Source organism: Lissotriton vulgaris, chromosome 1_1, assembly GCF_964263255.1.
Source record: "Lissotriton vulgaris chromosome 1_1, aLisVul1.2, whole genome shotgun sequence".
Taxonomy (NCBI): Eukaryota; Metazoa; Chordata; class Amphibia; order Caudata; family Salamandridae; genus Lissotriton; species Lissotriton vulgaris.
Genome location: NC_141685.1, coordinates 1,958,668,921 through 1,958,682,659, shown reverse-complemented (window position 1 = coordinate 1,958,682,659; position 13,739 = coordinate 1,958,668,921). Strand labels below are relative to the sequence as shown.

General features: G+C 45.2%; 1 protein-coding gene across 3 annotated transcripts in view; it reads left to right on the top strand.

Moving 5' to 3' along the window:
• Positions 1-13,739, top strand: part of FAM107B (family with sequence similarity 107 member B) — a 306,505-nt gene that overhangs the window by 197,206 nt on the left and 95,560 nt on the right. For 2 of the 3 annotated variants that reach the window (XM_086919693.1, XM_086919694.1), the window contains exon 2: positions 3,687-3,858. In XM_086919693.1, coding sequence (XP_086775819.1) covers positions 3,731-3,858 — 128 coding nt within the window. In that variant the 5' untranslated portion in view covers positions 3,687-3,730. Of the gene's footprint in view, positions 1-2,238; positions 2,497-3,686; positions 3,859-13,739 lie in introns of those variants that run through there. The other variant, XM_086919689.1, reaches the window with a different exon arrangement.

Here is a 13,739-nt window from a genome sequence, read left to right as displayed (position 1 = left end):
GCAAGGGTCGACCTCAGCTGCCTGTTGGGGTGGTATGGAGTGATCAGGGTGTGATTAAGGATTGCCCCTTTCCTCCCGTAGGCACGGTGGGCGATGGACATGCTTTTAAAGTTGACTCTATCTTTTACTGGCAGCCAGTGAAGTGCTCTTAGTTCAGTTTTCACTGATTGCCTGCGGGGAATGCGCAAGAGGGTACGAGCAGCGCAGTTTTGAATAACCTGCAGTTTTTTCAGGGTGGCTTCGGGGGTTCCTAGGTATAGGGCATTTCCGAAGTCATCCTAAGTGTACTGCCAATTCCTCATGAATGTTAAGTCCATTAGGCATTTTACTCTGAAGATCTATAATATAGCGCGATTCTAATCGCCTCAATTTCTGTAATCGATCCCCCCCTCTGATGTTGGCTGGAACACTATCTAGGTAGATGTAAGACAATAGGTCCCTATTGCGTTTGTGTACCTTATCAAAGTGTCTTGCCACGGGGTAGGACTCATCAACATTATTCATGGCTCGCATATGTTCTAATATGCGCATCTTTACTGGGTGCGTCGTACTAACGATATATCTGAGCCCACAGGGACATATTAAACAGTAAACGGCATAGGGTGTAGAGCATGTCAGAATTTTTTGTATGCGTCTAGGTGTCACTAACACAAGAAGGCATCATTAGGGACGCATAAGCAAGGTTATGCCCATTTAGGGCTTTATTGTCTAATAGATACCTATATATACCGTGTGACTTATGATTATTATATATACCTGCTTTTAATTGTATAGAGCTTAGTATGTTATGTGTCTGATATTTATCGTTATTAACTTGAAATTGCACGTTTCAATATGGTGGCACTTTCTGATATTGCATTTGCGTCCTTTGTTGATGTCCTTGAAATGTTTACGTTTAACGGGTATAAAATACTAATGGCCGCCGCGCCTTCTGTGCAACAATTGACGAAGGCCGATGTCGAAACGCGTCTTGATGTGCTAAGGGTTTTCTAATAAAAACGGACTGAAGACCACCCCCGGGAGTGCTGCGTTCTTTCAGGATAAGGTCCTGTGGATGTTGGGAGCAGTATATCAGACAGGCACGAATCGGAATCTCATAGGTGCACTGGGCAGGTTTGAGACAAATGATATGCTTAGGGTCAGCTCGAGGTCTGCATAGACACTCGAGACCAAAACAAGTTGAGCTATCATGTGTACTCAAAACCAATGTGCCAAGAATGAAGGACAATGTCAAAACACACACAAAAATGCCCTCTTCTCACACTACTTAGAATACGATTTTTACGATGACCAAATAAACAAATTCATTAAATCTGGTCTGGTACATTTATTTATACCTATTATTCATATATTCTTTATACAAAACAGTATACTTCAAAAAGTTTGAAAGGCAGTAAAAGAATACACATGCCCAAAAAGGCACTTACGATCTTATTCTTCAATCAATACATTTCATATTTACATAAAACTTTACAATATCAACCAAGGAAATGACATCAAAATAATAAATACAACAAAAGACTTACATCCAATAAACATATACAAAATTCAATACTAAAAGTTAGAATACACTAAATCATTTCATTAATTCAATCCTAAAGAAACATAATTCATAACAAGAGCGGCAAAGCTAATATCTCTTAATCAAAAAAACAAATCCACCAAGAGCCAACTATTACATCTAGTGTTTTTTTGATTAAGAGATATTAGCTTTGCCGCGCTTGTTGTGAATCACACACTAACTTGTATGTGGCCAGGCTCGTCTGCTGCCCGCCTTGTAATTGGGGTCTAGTATTTGACTAGATTCAGATCTTAGGCACGAGCTATACTTAAACATTGCCCCACCCAAACAAAGGCTTCATGTAGTCGCTCCAAGTGTGTGCATATACTTATATACACAGACACATATATTTACACACACAATTCATATCTGATAATGTCATATCTTGTTCTGGCATATTAGAAAATCGAGACATCTGGTGGTTCGGGGAGAGGTCTGTGTATTTTTTCCCCCTTGGAACTGCTGCCAGTTAAAAAACATGTTATCTATGCGGTATACCGCTTTGTGTGCATTTGAAAGCTAAATTCACGGCCAGTGATGGGTGCAGGTAGATTGTTCCCCAAATCCAATGCAGTAAATCAGAGAAGAGTATCTTGGTTTTCCTTCATCGGTGACGTGGGTTGATTGAAGTTCTGTTTTACTTTCTGACCCTTGTTTTATCGGACATGAACCGTTCTCAAAGCTGTCACACCAGCAAGTCGCATTCCTTTCCCTTGTAAGGTGTTCTTTTAGATGTGATTAATGATTGATGAGAACGTCCTTGTCCCCGGTTGTGAAACGCTCCGTTCGCCTCAAGGACCGAGTCACAAGACTCGAGCGCGCTGATCACCGCGAGCCGAGGTTGCTCTGGGCTGAGGTCTGCACCGCTGTGTGACGTAGGAACCCCAAGAACATGTCGGCCATGCTGTGGTATCCCGAGTCCCAGGAGCCTCTTGGTATGTACTTAATTAACGTCACATTACGGCTTCTACTAACGTGGCACTTCTCTTCAAAGATGACATACCACTGCCCAGCACCGACACCGACGGTGTGTACAACGGAAACGTGTTCCCAGTCTGCGGCTTTCCGACTTTGCTGCAGTTTGAGGCCGGAGTTTGACCATTGACTCACAGGAGTAGACCTTGTATCGATAACAGCTTTGTTTAGGTGTCAAAATACAGCTTTGAACGTGAAGTTTCGGATGAGGGTTATGTGCGAGGTGTCACTTCACAGGAGATATGCTGTTATACGCGTCTTGAACGTTTCCTTACTGAAGACGAAAATGCGTGTGTATCTGTTAACTGAGGCATTGCGTAAACACCATTCCGCTGCCATTTCGCAGTGTTTTATGGAATTTGTTCACTAAACTATTGGCGTTCGATTAAATTAGCTAACGATAATGTTAAATATTATCTACATCTTACAGGGCACATTATTTGTCGGGATATCAGTGGGTAGAAAATGCTTTTATTTCTCCCTTTCAAATTTGCTTAGCTGTGACAGCAGTGTAAGCCTCAAGAGACTACTATTAATTTATAAAAGTGTGCACCTGCTCTGATGTTTGGGGACTGGGACTATTTTTCATAATCAGACGTTGGCTCAAAGCGAATGAGAGAAATGAGAGGGACAAAGCAGGTGGGAGAGAAAGAAAGGAAAATAGTGCGAAAGCTGGTCTGAAAAAAACATCACGCGGGAGATAAAATGTATAAGCGTAGGCTGGTGGATGAAAGTGCCACAAAGTGTAATCAAAAGTAAGCAGACTTCATAATCGGCAGCACCTGCAACAGGATCCTAGAAAACGTGTAGGGTCCATAACTTATTATTGTTACTACTACTTCTACAAATTAAGCACTGCTGATAGGTGAATATGGTGAAATGCTATATTATCAGGTGAATATGGTGAAATGCTATATTATCAGAATAACTCTGCTTTGTTTCGCCATAGATAATGCTGTAGGTACCCAACTGATATGAACATCAATAAGGGCCCTCCATAATGGTAATTCCATGATACATTTAGTAAACAAAGCTATGCTAAAGTGACTGCAGAAAAACGAAAACCGAGATGTGAACGTGCTTTTTATTTGTCATGTACGCCCATTAGAATATTATGTGTGCTTACCTCTTTTTAAAATTGATATTGCAGAGTCCTGCGAAGATTGCGATCCATCATTTTTTGAAAGGAGTATCATGGCTGAGCCAGACTATATTGATTCAGACAATCCCGACCTGATTAGACCGAAAAAAATGGTTAATCCTGTCAAAATTTCCAGAAATCATCAAGACCTCCATCGAGAGTTACTGATGAACCAAAAAATGTAAGTCCAAAAATATGTATTTATACGTGGTTTTGATATTTGCAAAGGTTACACACCATAAGCAGTGCATTGCTGGGGCGCGAGCTATAGTTAGCTCAGCTAATTATAATAACTGAATTTCTTGGGTTTTGTACGAGCTCCTGTAACCTTTTGGTTTTTTTTGTGTGTTTATTTCTAAGGTTTTTTAAATTCTATTTTCTAGCTATAACGTCCCTGTAACCTTTGTTTTTTTCCGTGACTTTCTAAAGTTTTTTAAATGCTAATTTCCAACTATAACGTACTTGTAAGCATTGTTTTTATCCATGAATTTCTATGTTTTTTTAACTAGTAGTTGCACTTGCAGAGTGGTGGAGAAAGGGGGCTGGGCCTCTGACCAGCTCTCAGGAATCCGACTGTGTAGGACTTACATGAGGTACCAGGAGGGTTTCCTGGACCGAAGGTCCTTCAAGAGAAAAGTGGACTTCATGCCCCAGCCAGTAGTGCACCACGAGCAGAGTTTGCAGAGTGGTCTAGAAACTGGGTGTGGCCTCTGAAGACCTCTTAGCAATCCTGCTGTGTGGAACTAATTGGAGATAACAGGAGGGGTAGTTGTCCTCCAAGGATGACCTTGGGGTTCAACTACCCCTACTGTTACCACCAGTAAGTCCCTCACAGCAGGATAGCTGAGACCTGGTAGGAGGACACGCCCCCTTTCTCTACCACTCTGTTTTATTTTGTCCTAACTCAGAGACTACCAAGAGCTCAAAAACGTTCCTTATATTCACAAGTACGACACTTTTAGATTTGCAAAGACGTTAGTTTCACAGTGAAAATCAATTAACAAGCATTTGGAATGCAATAGGTGTCGCATTTGCGAGAGTATAAGCTATTGCAGGAAAGCATGTCGTACCTGCCGTAGGAGAAACTCTAAGAGAATAGAGCTTACAAACTCAATAAGTAAAAGACTTACAATTGATGGACAGAATGCAGAACAAATCAAAACATTCCCCCTCAGTCAAGAGATCTGGGTTAAATTCATCATACTTTTGCTCACCATGCCACCCCAGTTTAGACGGATATGGCTGGGTCCTAACTGTGGTGGGGTGTTGAGCAGAAGAATGATGGATTAAAGCCAGATCCTTGTGACTGGGGATGAATGTTTGCATTGTCCAGCATTCCGTCCATCAATTGTTTCTTTTGCATATGTGTTACAACTGGCTATATCTGGTAGGCTAAGGCTGACGCCAAAGCCAGGCAGAAACCAGCATTCTAGTCAGGGCAAGGAAGTCACACGCCAAGATAACCCCTGCTCACCCCCTTGGTAACTTGGCACAAGCAGTAAGGCTAAACTCGGAGGCAATGTGCAAAGCATTTGCGTCCGCGCACAACAGCAACAACATACTAGGCACACCACAAAAAGGAACTCCACACAAGGTTATTTATAAAAATAACTTTTGTATTGTCAAAACACATATCAGATAAAAATCACACATGTACATTGTGCCAACTGGCACGGGCAACATTCATAAGGGATTATTTACAAGACATGGCCACATGGGCCACTGTCAGATTCAGATATAGCACTTCTAGAATAAGAAATAATAAACCTAAAATGGTAATCACAAAGATCACAACCAGTATCCACTGGTAACAGGAACCAGGACCTTACAACGACCACCTGTACTAAAAAGGACAACCACCTAAGAATAAAATACATTTAGGGGTATACCAGAACACATTACCCATGATGCATGAAACACATTCAGAGGAGTAATCAAGAGAAACACATGATGCCTAAAACATTCAGAGGTGTTAAGAGTAAAGCACATGATGCAATAAAATACATTCAGGGGTGCAGCGCAAGAGGACACATGATGCCTAAAACATTCAGAGGTATTAAGAATAAAGCACATGATGCAATAAAATACATTCAGGGGTGCAGCGCAAGAAGACACATGATGCCTAAAACATTCAGAGGTGCAGCGCATGGAAAGAAAGACACATGATGCATAAACCTACACATTCAAAGGTGCCAGAACATAAGTCAATAGCGCAAAAACACACAGTAGGCAATTACTATTAAAAACATAGGAATCACATTGCGCATAACTTACATAAGCCACCACCTGTGGCAGTCCCTAGGCCAACTGGCCTTGTTGGGGCTCCGGCGCCCTGAGTCTCAATGTCAGGGTGCACTGCCATGCAACGCCAGTCTCAAGAAAAGAAAGCCTAAACGTAGCAGCTGGCACCAAGTGCTGCTCAGCTGTGAAGGCCTGGCACCACTGGGCCCTCTCTGTCCCATACAGGGACTCTCTCCTTAAATTGCGCCTAAACGGTGCAGCTGCCCACTAATTGCTGGGCAGCTGGAGAATCAGGAAAAACTGTGGCAGGGTCTTCAGTAGCCCCTCTGGCGAATTGCGCCACAAATGGTGGAGCCACACAGGCTCTTAAACACATATAGGCCCCTGGAGCCCTCGAGGCTCTTTAACAAATCCCTCGCAGGCAGGAGGGGGCGGGCACCGGCAATATGCCCTGACGCCCCCTCTTAACTAAAATGGCCCCCAAGAGCCTCTCATGGGCTCTCTAGCGCGTCGGGCGGCCAACTGGCAAACGGGGCCGCCCTGACTCTCCATTCACGGTGAAGTGCCCTACGGGGGACTCTAACTTCACAAAATGCCCTCAGAGCCTCTCATGGGCTCTCTATCGCGTGGGGCGGCTCACTGGCAACCGGGGCCGCCCTGGCTCGCCTCGTTGGAGAGGACAACATTCGCCGCCTCCCGCTGGCAACACCAGCAGCAATGGGGGACCTCACGGGCCCCCGCAAGGACTCGGTACCACTGGGGGTGGAGGGGGGCGGGCACCGGCAATGTGCCCCGTCGCGCCCCCCTCCCTTCACATCAGCCCTGGGCCCCACTCACCGGCTGCTCTCTTCAGGCGGGGCTCCTCTCGCGCTCTGCTCCTTACGGCGCGTCTCCTCTTCTGGATCGGGGCTCCCTCAGGTCAGAGGAGCCCCGCAACAGGCGCCACACTCCTCCTTCTCCCCGGGCCCCCTCCTGGGGACCCGGGCTACCCAGGACCGGCAGGGCGCTCCATGCGCCGCCAGGCCTTCTTCTCTCGGACCTCAGGAGGCGGGACTTCCGGCCTGCCGCGCTGTGATTGGCCGGCCGGCCAAGCACTTCCGGGTTGCCGCGGGCAGCGCGGCGGCCCGTTTTCAGACAGGCAGGCGGCAAGGCAATCCAAATATCGGCGTGGGCAGCCGAAGTAGAAATAAAACGGCACATAAGTGAAGTGGGCACTCGCAGACTAAATAACAATTTAGTGGGGCAAATCCACGCCGGGTGGGCACCGGCTCCCAACAATAAAGCGCTCTTAGCGCTAAATACGATTTACAGCGCTACGGGCAGAAAATGAAGCGCTCTTCCAGGGCTGCAAGCACTAAAGCGCTCCCAAGGCGCTGCGGGGCAGAATAAAGCGCTCTCAAGCGTAGGGGCACAGGCAGGCTCCCAGGGATGGCCCCATCAGCAACCAGAGCCCCAGCAACAGGGGGCACATCCAAGGGAAAGCGCCTCCCAGCCGCTAGGGTCCAGGAAAGAGCACAAGTCCACAAGTCCTCCTCAAAAAGGCAACAAGGTAGGAGGATAGCCAGGAAGGAGTCCCCCCAGCAGTCCATCAGAGGTCCAGGGGCTGGTCAAGGCCCAGGGATTCCCCTGGACCCAAGCAGCAGCACGCCCCTGGTGTGTTTCAAGTCCAAAAACAAGAACATTTTGGAAGGGGGCACAGCCCCTTCTTATACAGTGAAAAGTCTTTGAAGTCCTTTGAAGTAATTTGAAGCAGGCAGTGTGAGAACCAGCTAGAACTGGTTATAGGGAAGTCCCTTCAGTATCAGGGACAGAGGTGACAGTTGCCCAGCGGGAGGTGGAGCCAGCTTTGTAGTCAGGCAGGCACAGCCCTTCACTATCAGGTGCCATCTCCTCCCACTTCCCTGGCAGCAGATGCTGCCTTTCATCCACGGGCTGACTCAGACAACCTCCTGGGCTCTCCAGCCCCTGTCACCCTCAAACCAGACAGTTAATCCACAAGCAGGCCCAGGCACTCTGACCCAGGCTCACCAGCCAATCACACGCTAGACACAAATTACACCAATATGCCAACTTCTAAAAGAGGCACTTCTAGACTAGACACACTCATGCCGCATATACCATTTTGCAGCATTCAGTCTCACGAGTTCGTACATATCAAACTCGACCATGCACTCCACACACTTCAGGAACAACCATGGGCATACATATTCCCCATTCATTCCTATGAGAGGGCAGGTCACTCACCACTCATTCACAGAGAGCTCAAGCACTTTACACTGTACCACAGTGAAAGTGCGCAGAGGCCTAAAATCACCACCACCAGGTTCCAGAAACAGGCTAGGAAAAAGCAAACAGTCTGGGGGTGAACCTGCCCAAAGGGCCGGGTCCAACAATATGTCACTCAAGTGGGAAGGGCATGCCCAGACGTGGGTCCCGTGCTCACTACACCACTGGATTCAAGCTAGCCTCACTGATTACAGGGGATGCCCTGAAACCGGTCCCAGGATGCTTGTTTCCGGTCTAGGAAGGTCTTGGCGTGGCAGTTCGGGCTTGACTGTTCCCATAAGGAACAGGGTCAAGACTGATTTGCATATGGCTGGCTCCAAACTGGGGTGGCGTGGTGAGCAATAGAATGATGGATTAAACCCAGATCCTTGTGACTGTGGGGTGAATGTTTTCATTGTCCACCATTCCGTCCATCAATTTTATTTTGATTCTTTGTTTCAATGAGGATGCTCAGGAGGGTCTTCCCATGGGTCCCTCTGTCATCAAGAAAAATCCTCACCCAGTCACTCCTGGTGAGTCCGCTGGATTACGGTAACTCGTTGCTGGTGGGGGCAAGAGAGGATCTTCTACCAAGGCTCCAGGTGGTGCAGAATACAGCAGCCTGTCTAGCTCTCAATAAACCGGCACGGACCCCTTCTGCTCCCTTGTTGAACCAGTTACACTGGCTCCCGGTTAAGAAGCGAGCCATCTTCAAGATGCTTTGTGTGGTTTTTAGATCACTACAAAGGAGTGGCCCTGCTTATTTCAGAAATAAAATCAGCTGGTATCAGCCAGTGCGTCAATTAAGATCTGGCAATGCTAACTTGTTGTGTCCCTAGAGAATACACAAGGTTAGGATGGGTGGTAGAGCCTTTTCCTATCTGGCAGCCAGCCACTGGAACAAATTACCACAGAACATTAGAGCTTGTAACAAACTAACCATCTTCAAGAAACTTCTAAAGACATACCTATTTTTGGTGCACTTGCTCATTAAGGACTGCCTCCTCGAAGCGCCGAGAGATCCCTTTGGGGATGATTAGTTCGCGCTCTACAAACCCACAAGTAAAATAAAGTTTTGCATACAGACTAGCTAAGACATACCTTGTAACAGAAGTAAAAGGGCTTGTCCAAATGGGAGGTTACAAATGAAGATAAGGCCGTACTAAGGAGAGACTAACAGGCCTATTAACAAATCAGAAGCCAGCATTTACAAAGGACAATAACACAAGCCAATGAAAAATATGGGCGGACAGTAGGCGGAGCTTCAAGTCCATATTTGAATACAGCGTGACTCGCAGAGCAGCACATGCGCTGCCTAGGCTCTACCAAAAAATGAAGACACTAAACGAAAAAAGACAAGCCATGGTTCATAGAATCCTTGGGGTATAACTCATGGAGACAACCCTGCTACAACTTACCAGTGTCATTTTATCAGGTGCTAAAGAACATACGTTGACTTTGTCTAGAGCTTTCCAGATGTGGCACAGGATTAGTTAAAGTGCAATGTGCCCTGTAACCTGCATTCAGAGAGCGATATCCATTTAGTTTCGCCAATTTTATGGAGAGTACATTGTTACCAACTCTATTAGTGTCAATATGGTGTCCACTTAACCAGTCTAAGTGCTCCATCAGACCTTCAACTTTGTATAGATGGAATTGTGTTAAACAAGAAAAAGATGGTGACTGAATTGTACAACATCTGAACAACTGTAACTAGAAATAGAAAATGTCAGAGGACTGGAAATTGTCTATTTAATAACCACAAACCATGGTAGCTGGACTAGTCCTGTCTGGTTCTTAAAGTTCTGTTGTTTGCAGTGACCAGATCTCTTGTGATATTTCTGAAAGGGGCATAAGGGAACTTTGGGCTGTAATTACGTGCTCCTTCTACTATGGTGCTCTGACGTGTTCCATGCTCCCCTAAGGAAGCCACCCACACATTTTGTGATTCAAATCCAGTTGCTGAGGAGGAAGTAGACGGTTGTAGCATTATCCTTATATTTTACTTTTTCATGTGTGGCAAAATTGGCAAAATTAACTTTGTGTGAATGGTTTTATTTGTGGTCATAAAAAAGGATGCCGAGTTGTTGTTACTTATCGCCCGGAAGGGATTGACCACTGAACGTAATGATGCAGGGGGACTAAATTAATGTAGAATTTCCTTTTGAGGCCATACTGCCTCTTGCACCGATTTGGTAAATAATTATTTTTAAAATTTGCCAGTTAACCCCTTCACTGCCCTACTGATGTGTGTACTCAGTAAATATTGCTACCAGTATGATGTGAGTATGTATATTTGTATACAAAAGAGAGTCTCAAACAGAATTGTGCTGAAACCATGACAACCAAGTGCTTTAGGCCCAAAGTAAACTTTTGTGCATATGGGGATTTGCGTTTTCAGACTTCCACTTATGTTCAGTGGACCTAAGAATAAATGTAGAATTGTTAAAACACCATTTTAGCTGGTAAATAATTATGGCTTGTGGGACCATTAATTGTAAGGTGGCTCTTAGTTCAAAATAATCGAGAATGACTGTCGGATGAGTAGTGGGTGTGGCAGACTATGGCGAGTCCCGCTGACGCGTAGCCGCAAGTGCTGCCCCTCCTCCTCTGATGGAGTCTGAGTTGGCGTGGAGAGTGGAGTGGAGCGGACCGGAGGAGCTGAAACTTGTGGTTTCTCGTCCACTTTTCAGCATGGCGGCGATCTGGTTTTAGCCACGGAAGCGGATGAATGAATGTGACGTGGAATTTCGGCCAGCCATTTTTTTGATATGCGTGGTGGTTGCGGCCTTAACTGCTTGCTGGAATTCGCTTTTGCCATCTTTGCCGATGCCTCGGATTGATGCCTACTGCTTGAGGTCGTGGCTGTGGGATCCTGTTCTGAGCAGGGAGGTCTGATGCGTTGGTGTGAGTTGGAGAGTCGAGGCCATTAACCTACAGTTTATAGTAATCCTTACACATCCATAGCTCAGTAAGGTTAATTTTGCACCTGAGGGTTTCCTCAAACTCCTGGTTTTTCAAATAGCGAGCTGGAACAAGGAACTGTGTAGAGCTGGGCAGATTGAGATCATCGTTGCTTCACTACCGAAAACTGAAGTAAACGTTGTGAGACTGTTTTCAGGAAGAAAAACTAGGTGAGAGGAGGGGAGGCGGTGCCAAGGAGGTGAGAGCTAACTGGGTGCATTGGCAAAGTCGTAATAGTGGAGTGTTTGAAAGAAGTATTACAGAGATTTTTCGTTTGTAGAGACTTGGGCTTGTTTGTATAGCGCCAGCTAATTCCGGCTTCAGTTGTGTAAAACAGAGGGAAATCTATAAGTTGAGGAGACACTTAAAGCTTGCAGCAGCTGCTGCTAAAACGGATGCCGCACGTACTTCAAAAGGCAAAAAACGCTCAGCCAAAGCTAAACTGAATCAGACCTCAGCGAGAGCTGTTAGTAAAATGAATCACGAAGAGTCTTCCTCTAGTACTCAAAGTTCGGAGATTGATGATCCGTTATTGAACGAGATAGACCTGATGGAGGCGAAAGAAATCACTGGGGAGGATGAACTCCTAGGTACATGACTAGGAGCTCTTGTAGCTCGAAAAAATCAAGAGCTGAAGAATTCCATAGATTTTCCTCTTTTTGTTGAGAAGAATTTACTCCCTTTCACAACCCCAGTGCTTGAAAAGCATAGGGCAATCTACGTTCGTGTCAATAGGAGATATGACCGCGCTTTCTGCCACACAATCTTTATCTTCTGTGGTGGTTTCACCTCTTGTGTCTGCACCACCTCGCCTCCTAGAAGTTTCAGCTTCGGCAGTGCAAGTAGAAGAGTTGCAGTCAGAACAGAAGTGTGCTGATCATCTTCAAACAGCTGCTTTGGCCGTGGCGGTGGCAACCCCGCTTCCTCCCTCTCCGACCAGCGAGAAGGACTCACAACATCAGTTTGATATCACTGTGCAAGTTCAGCAAATGTCATCTGCATCGTCGAAGGCTCAATCCCAAGAGCAGGACTGTTCCAAGACTAAAGTCCTCGGTGTTAAAAGACAACTATGAGTTGCCGCCAAGATCTGCTGAATTCGAGCATGCAACTCAAAATGAGATGGCAACCACACACCAGATTGATATTAAAACAATGTGGAATTTAAAACTCCAAGAAATTCAGGATATTAAGAAATTACAACAAATCGAAACAGAGGCTCTTCATCTTCGATCGGAAAAACAGAAGAGGCAGGCGCAAGTTTTCCTATTCAAATTCAAGAGGCCGAATTGAGGATTTCTCAAGTCGAGGTCAAAATGAATGCCATCCTCCAGCAAGTGAATTCATTGTCTCGGGATAAAATAACTATGGAAAACAAAATTGAAGAACTCGGAAAAAAATCACGCAGTTCAAATCTGCGGATAGTGGGGGTCCCGGAGAGATCAGAAGGAGCAAATACACTTCAGTGGGTGGAGTCTTTGCATAAGAAAGTGGTGATTACTGAATTCTCTGGCAATTTAACCCAGACTAGGGCTCCTCGGATTCCAGCCCATCTTCCACCTAATATTAAGTTTCCCCGCACTATACTAGTCAACTTTGCGAACAATTGAAAAAAGGAAAAAATCTGGCAAAGGCAATTCAGATGAGACAATTCGATATTCATGATGGAGTGAAATGTAGAATTTTCTCTGATATGTCTGCAGCAGCTACAAGAAGGCGTAAAGAGTTCTTAAAGCTTGTGTACCTTTGTAAAGCTCAAGGGTCGCAAGCCTCTATTGCTCAACAATCGAAACTCTTGTGCAGGAGAAGTTTAATTTGTTTACGCGAATTGAAGAGGCCCAGGAGTTGCAATTTCAGATGGGAAATAATCTGATTTAGCTGCTTTTTGTATTTACAGGAATAATGTTCCTAATCTGTTTAATGGTTTGTTTCACTTTAAGGGGGGAGGGGTAGGCCACTCATGGTGCAGCACCAGGGCACTGGAAGTCTAGAAGGTGGTCGAAATGTGGTTAGCAAGTAAATTGTGATCCTCAAGGTCGATGGATTTGGATTAAAGCTAAAATTGATGGTAATATCATACATTTCATTAACTACTGTGGGCCTATTTTCAGATGATGCATTAATATTAACAGTACACAAATTGCTTATTGGTGTGGCAGGGCAAATTATTTTAGGTGGTGATTTTAATTGTATACAAAACCTGACAAAAGATACCTCAAATAAGAATAAAAAACAGGTAAAACCCCAGCAAAGAAAGCTATTGATGGTCAGGACTGTTATTTGATTGATGCTTGATGCTCAGTTAATCAGACAGCTCAGGAATACGCTTGTTATTCGCGTCAGTTTTGTTCTGCCTCACTTATCAATTTTTTATTTTTATTTCGCGCTCTATGGTACTTGCTGCCGTTGAAATCGGTTTTAATGCTTTTTCTCACCATTCCTTTGTTCAATTGGATCTCGAGCTTGGGTATGAAAGGAGGAGCAGGTCCAGGTGACAGATGGACCGCCTCCTTCTTCAGGATCCCCATGGCTGGAGAGATTTAGGGTTTGGATTATGGATTACTTTAATCGGAACGAAGGTACAGCACACATTAT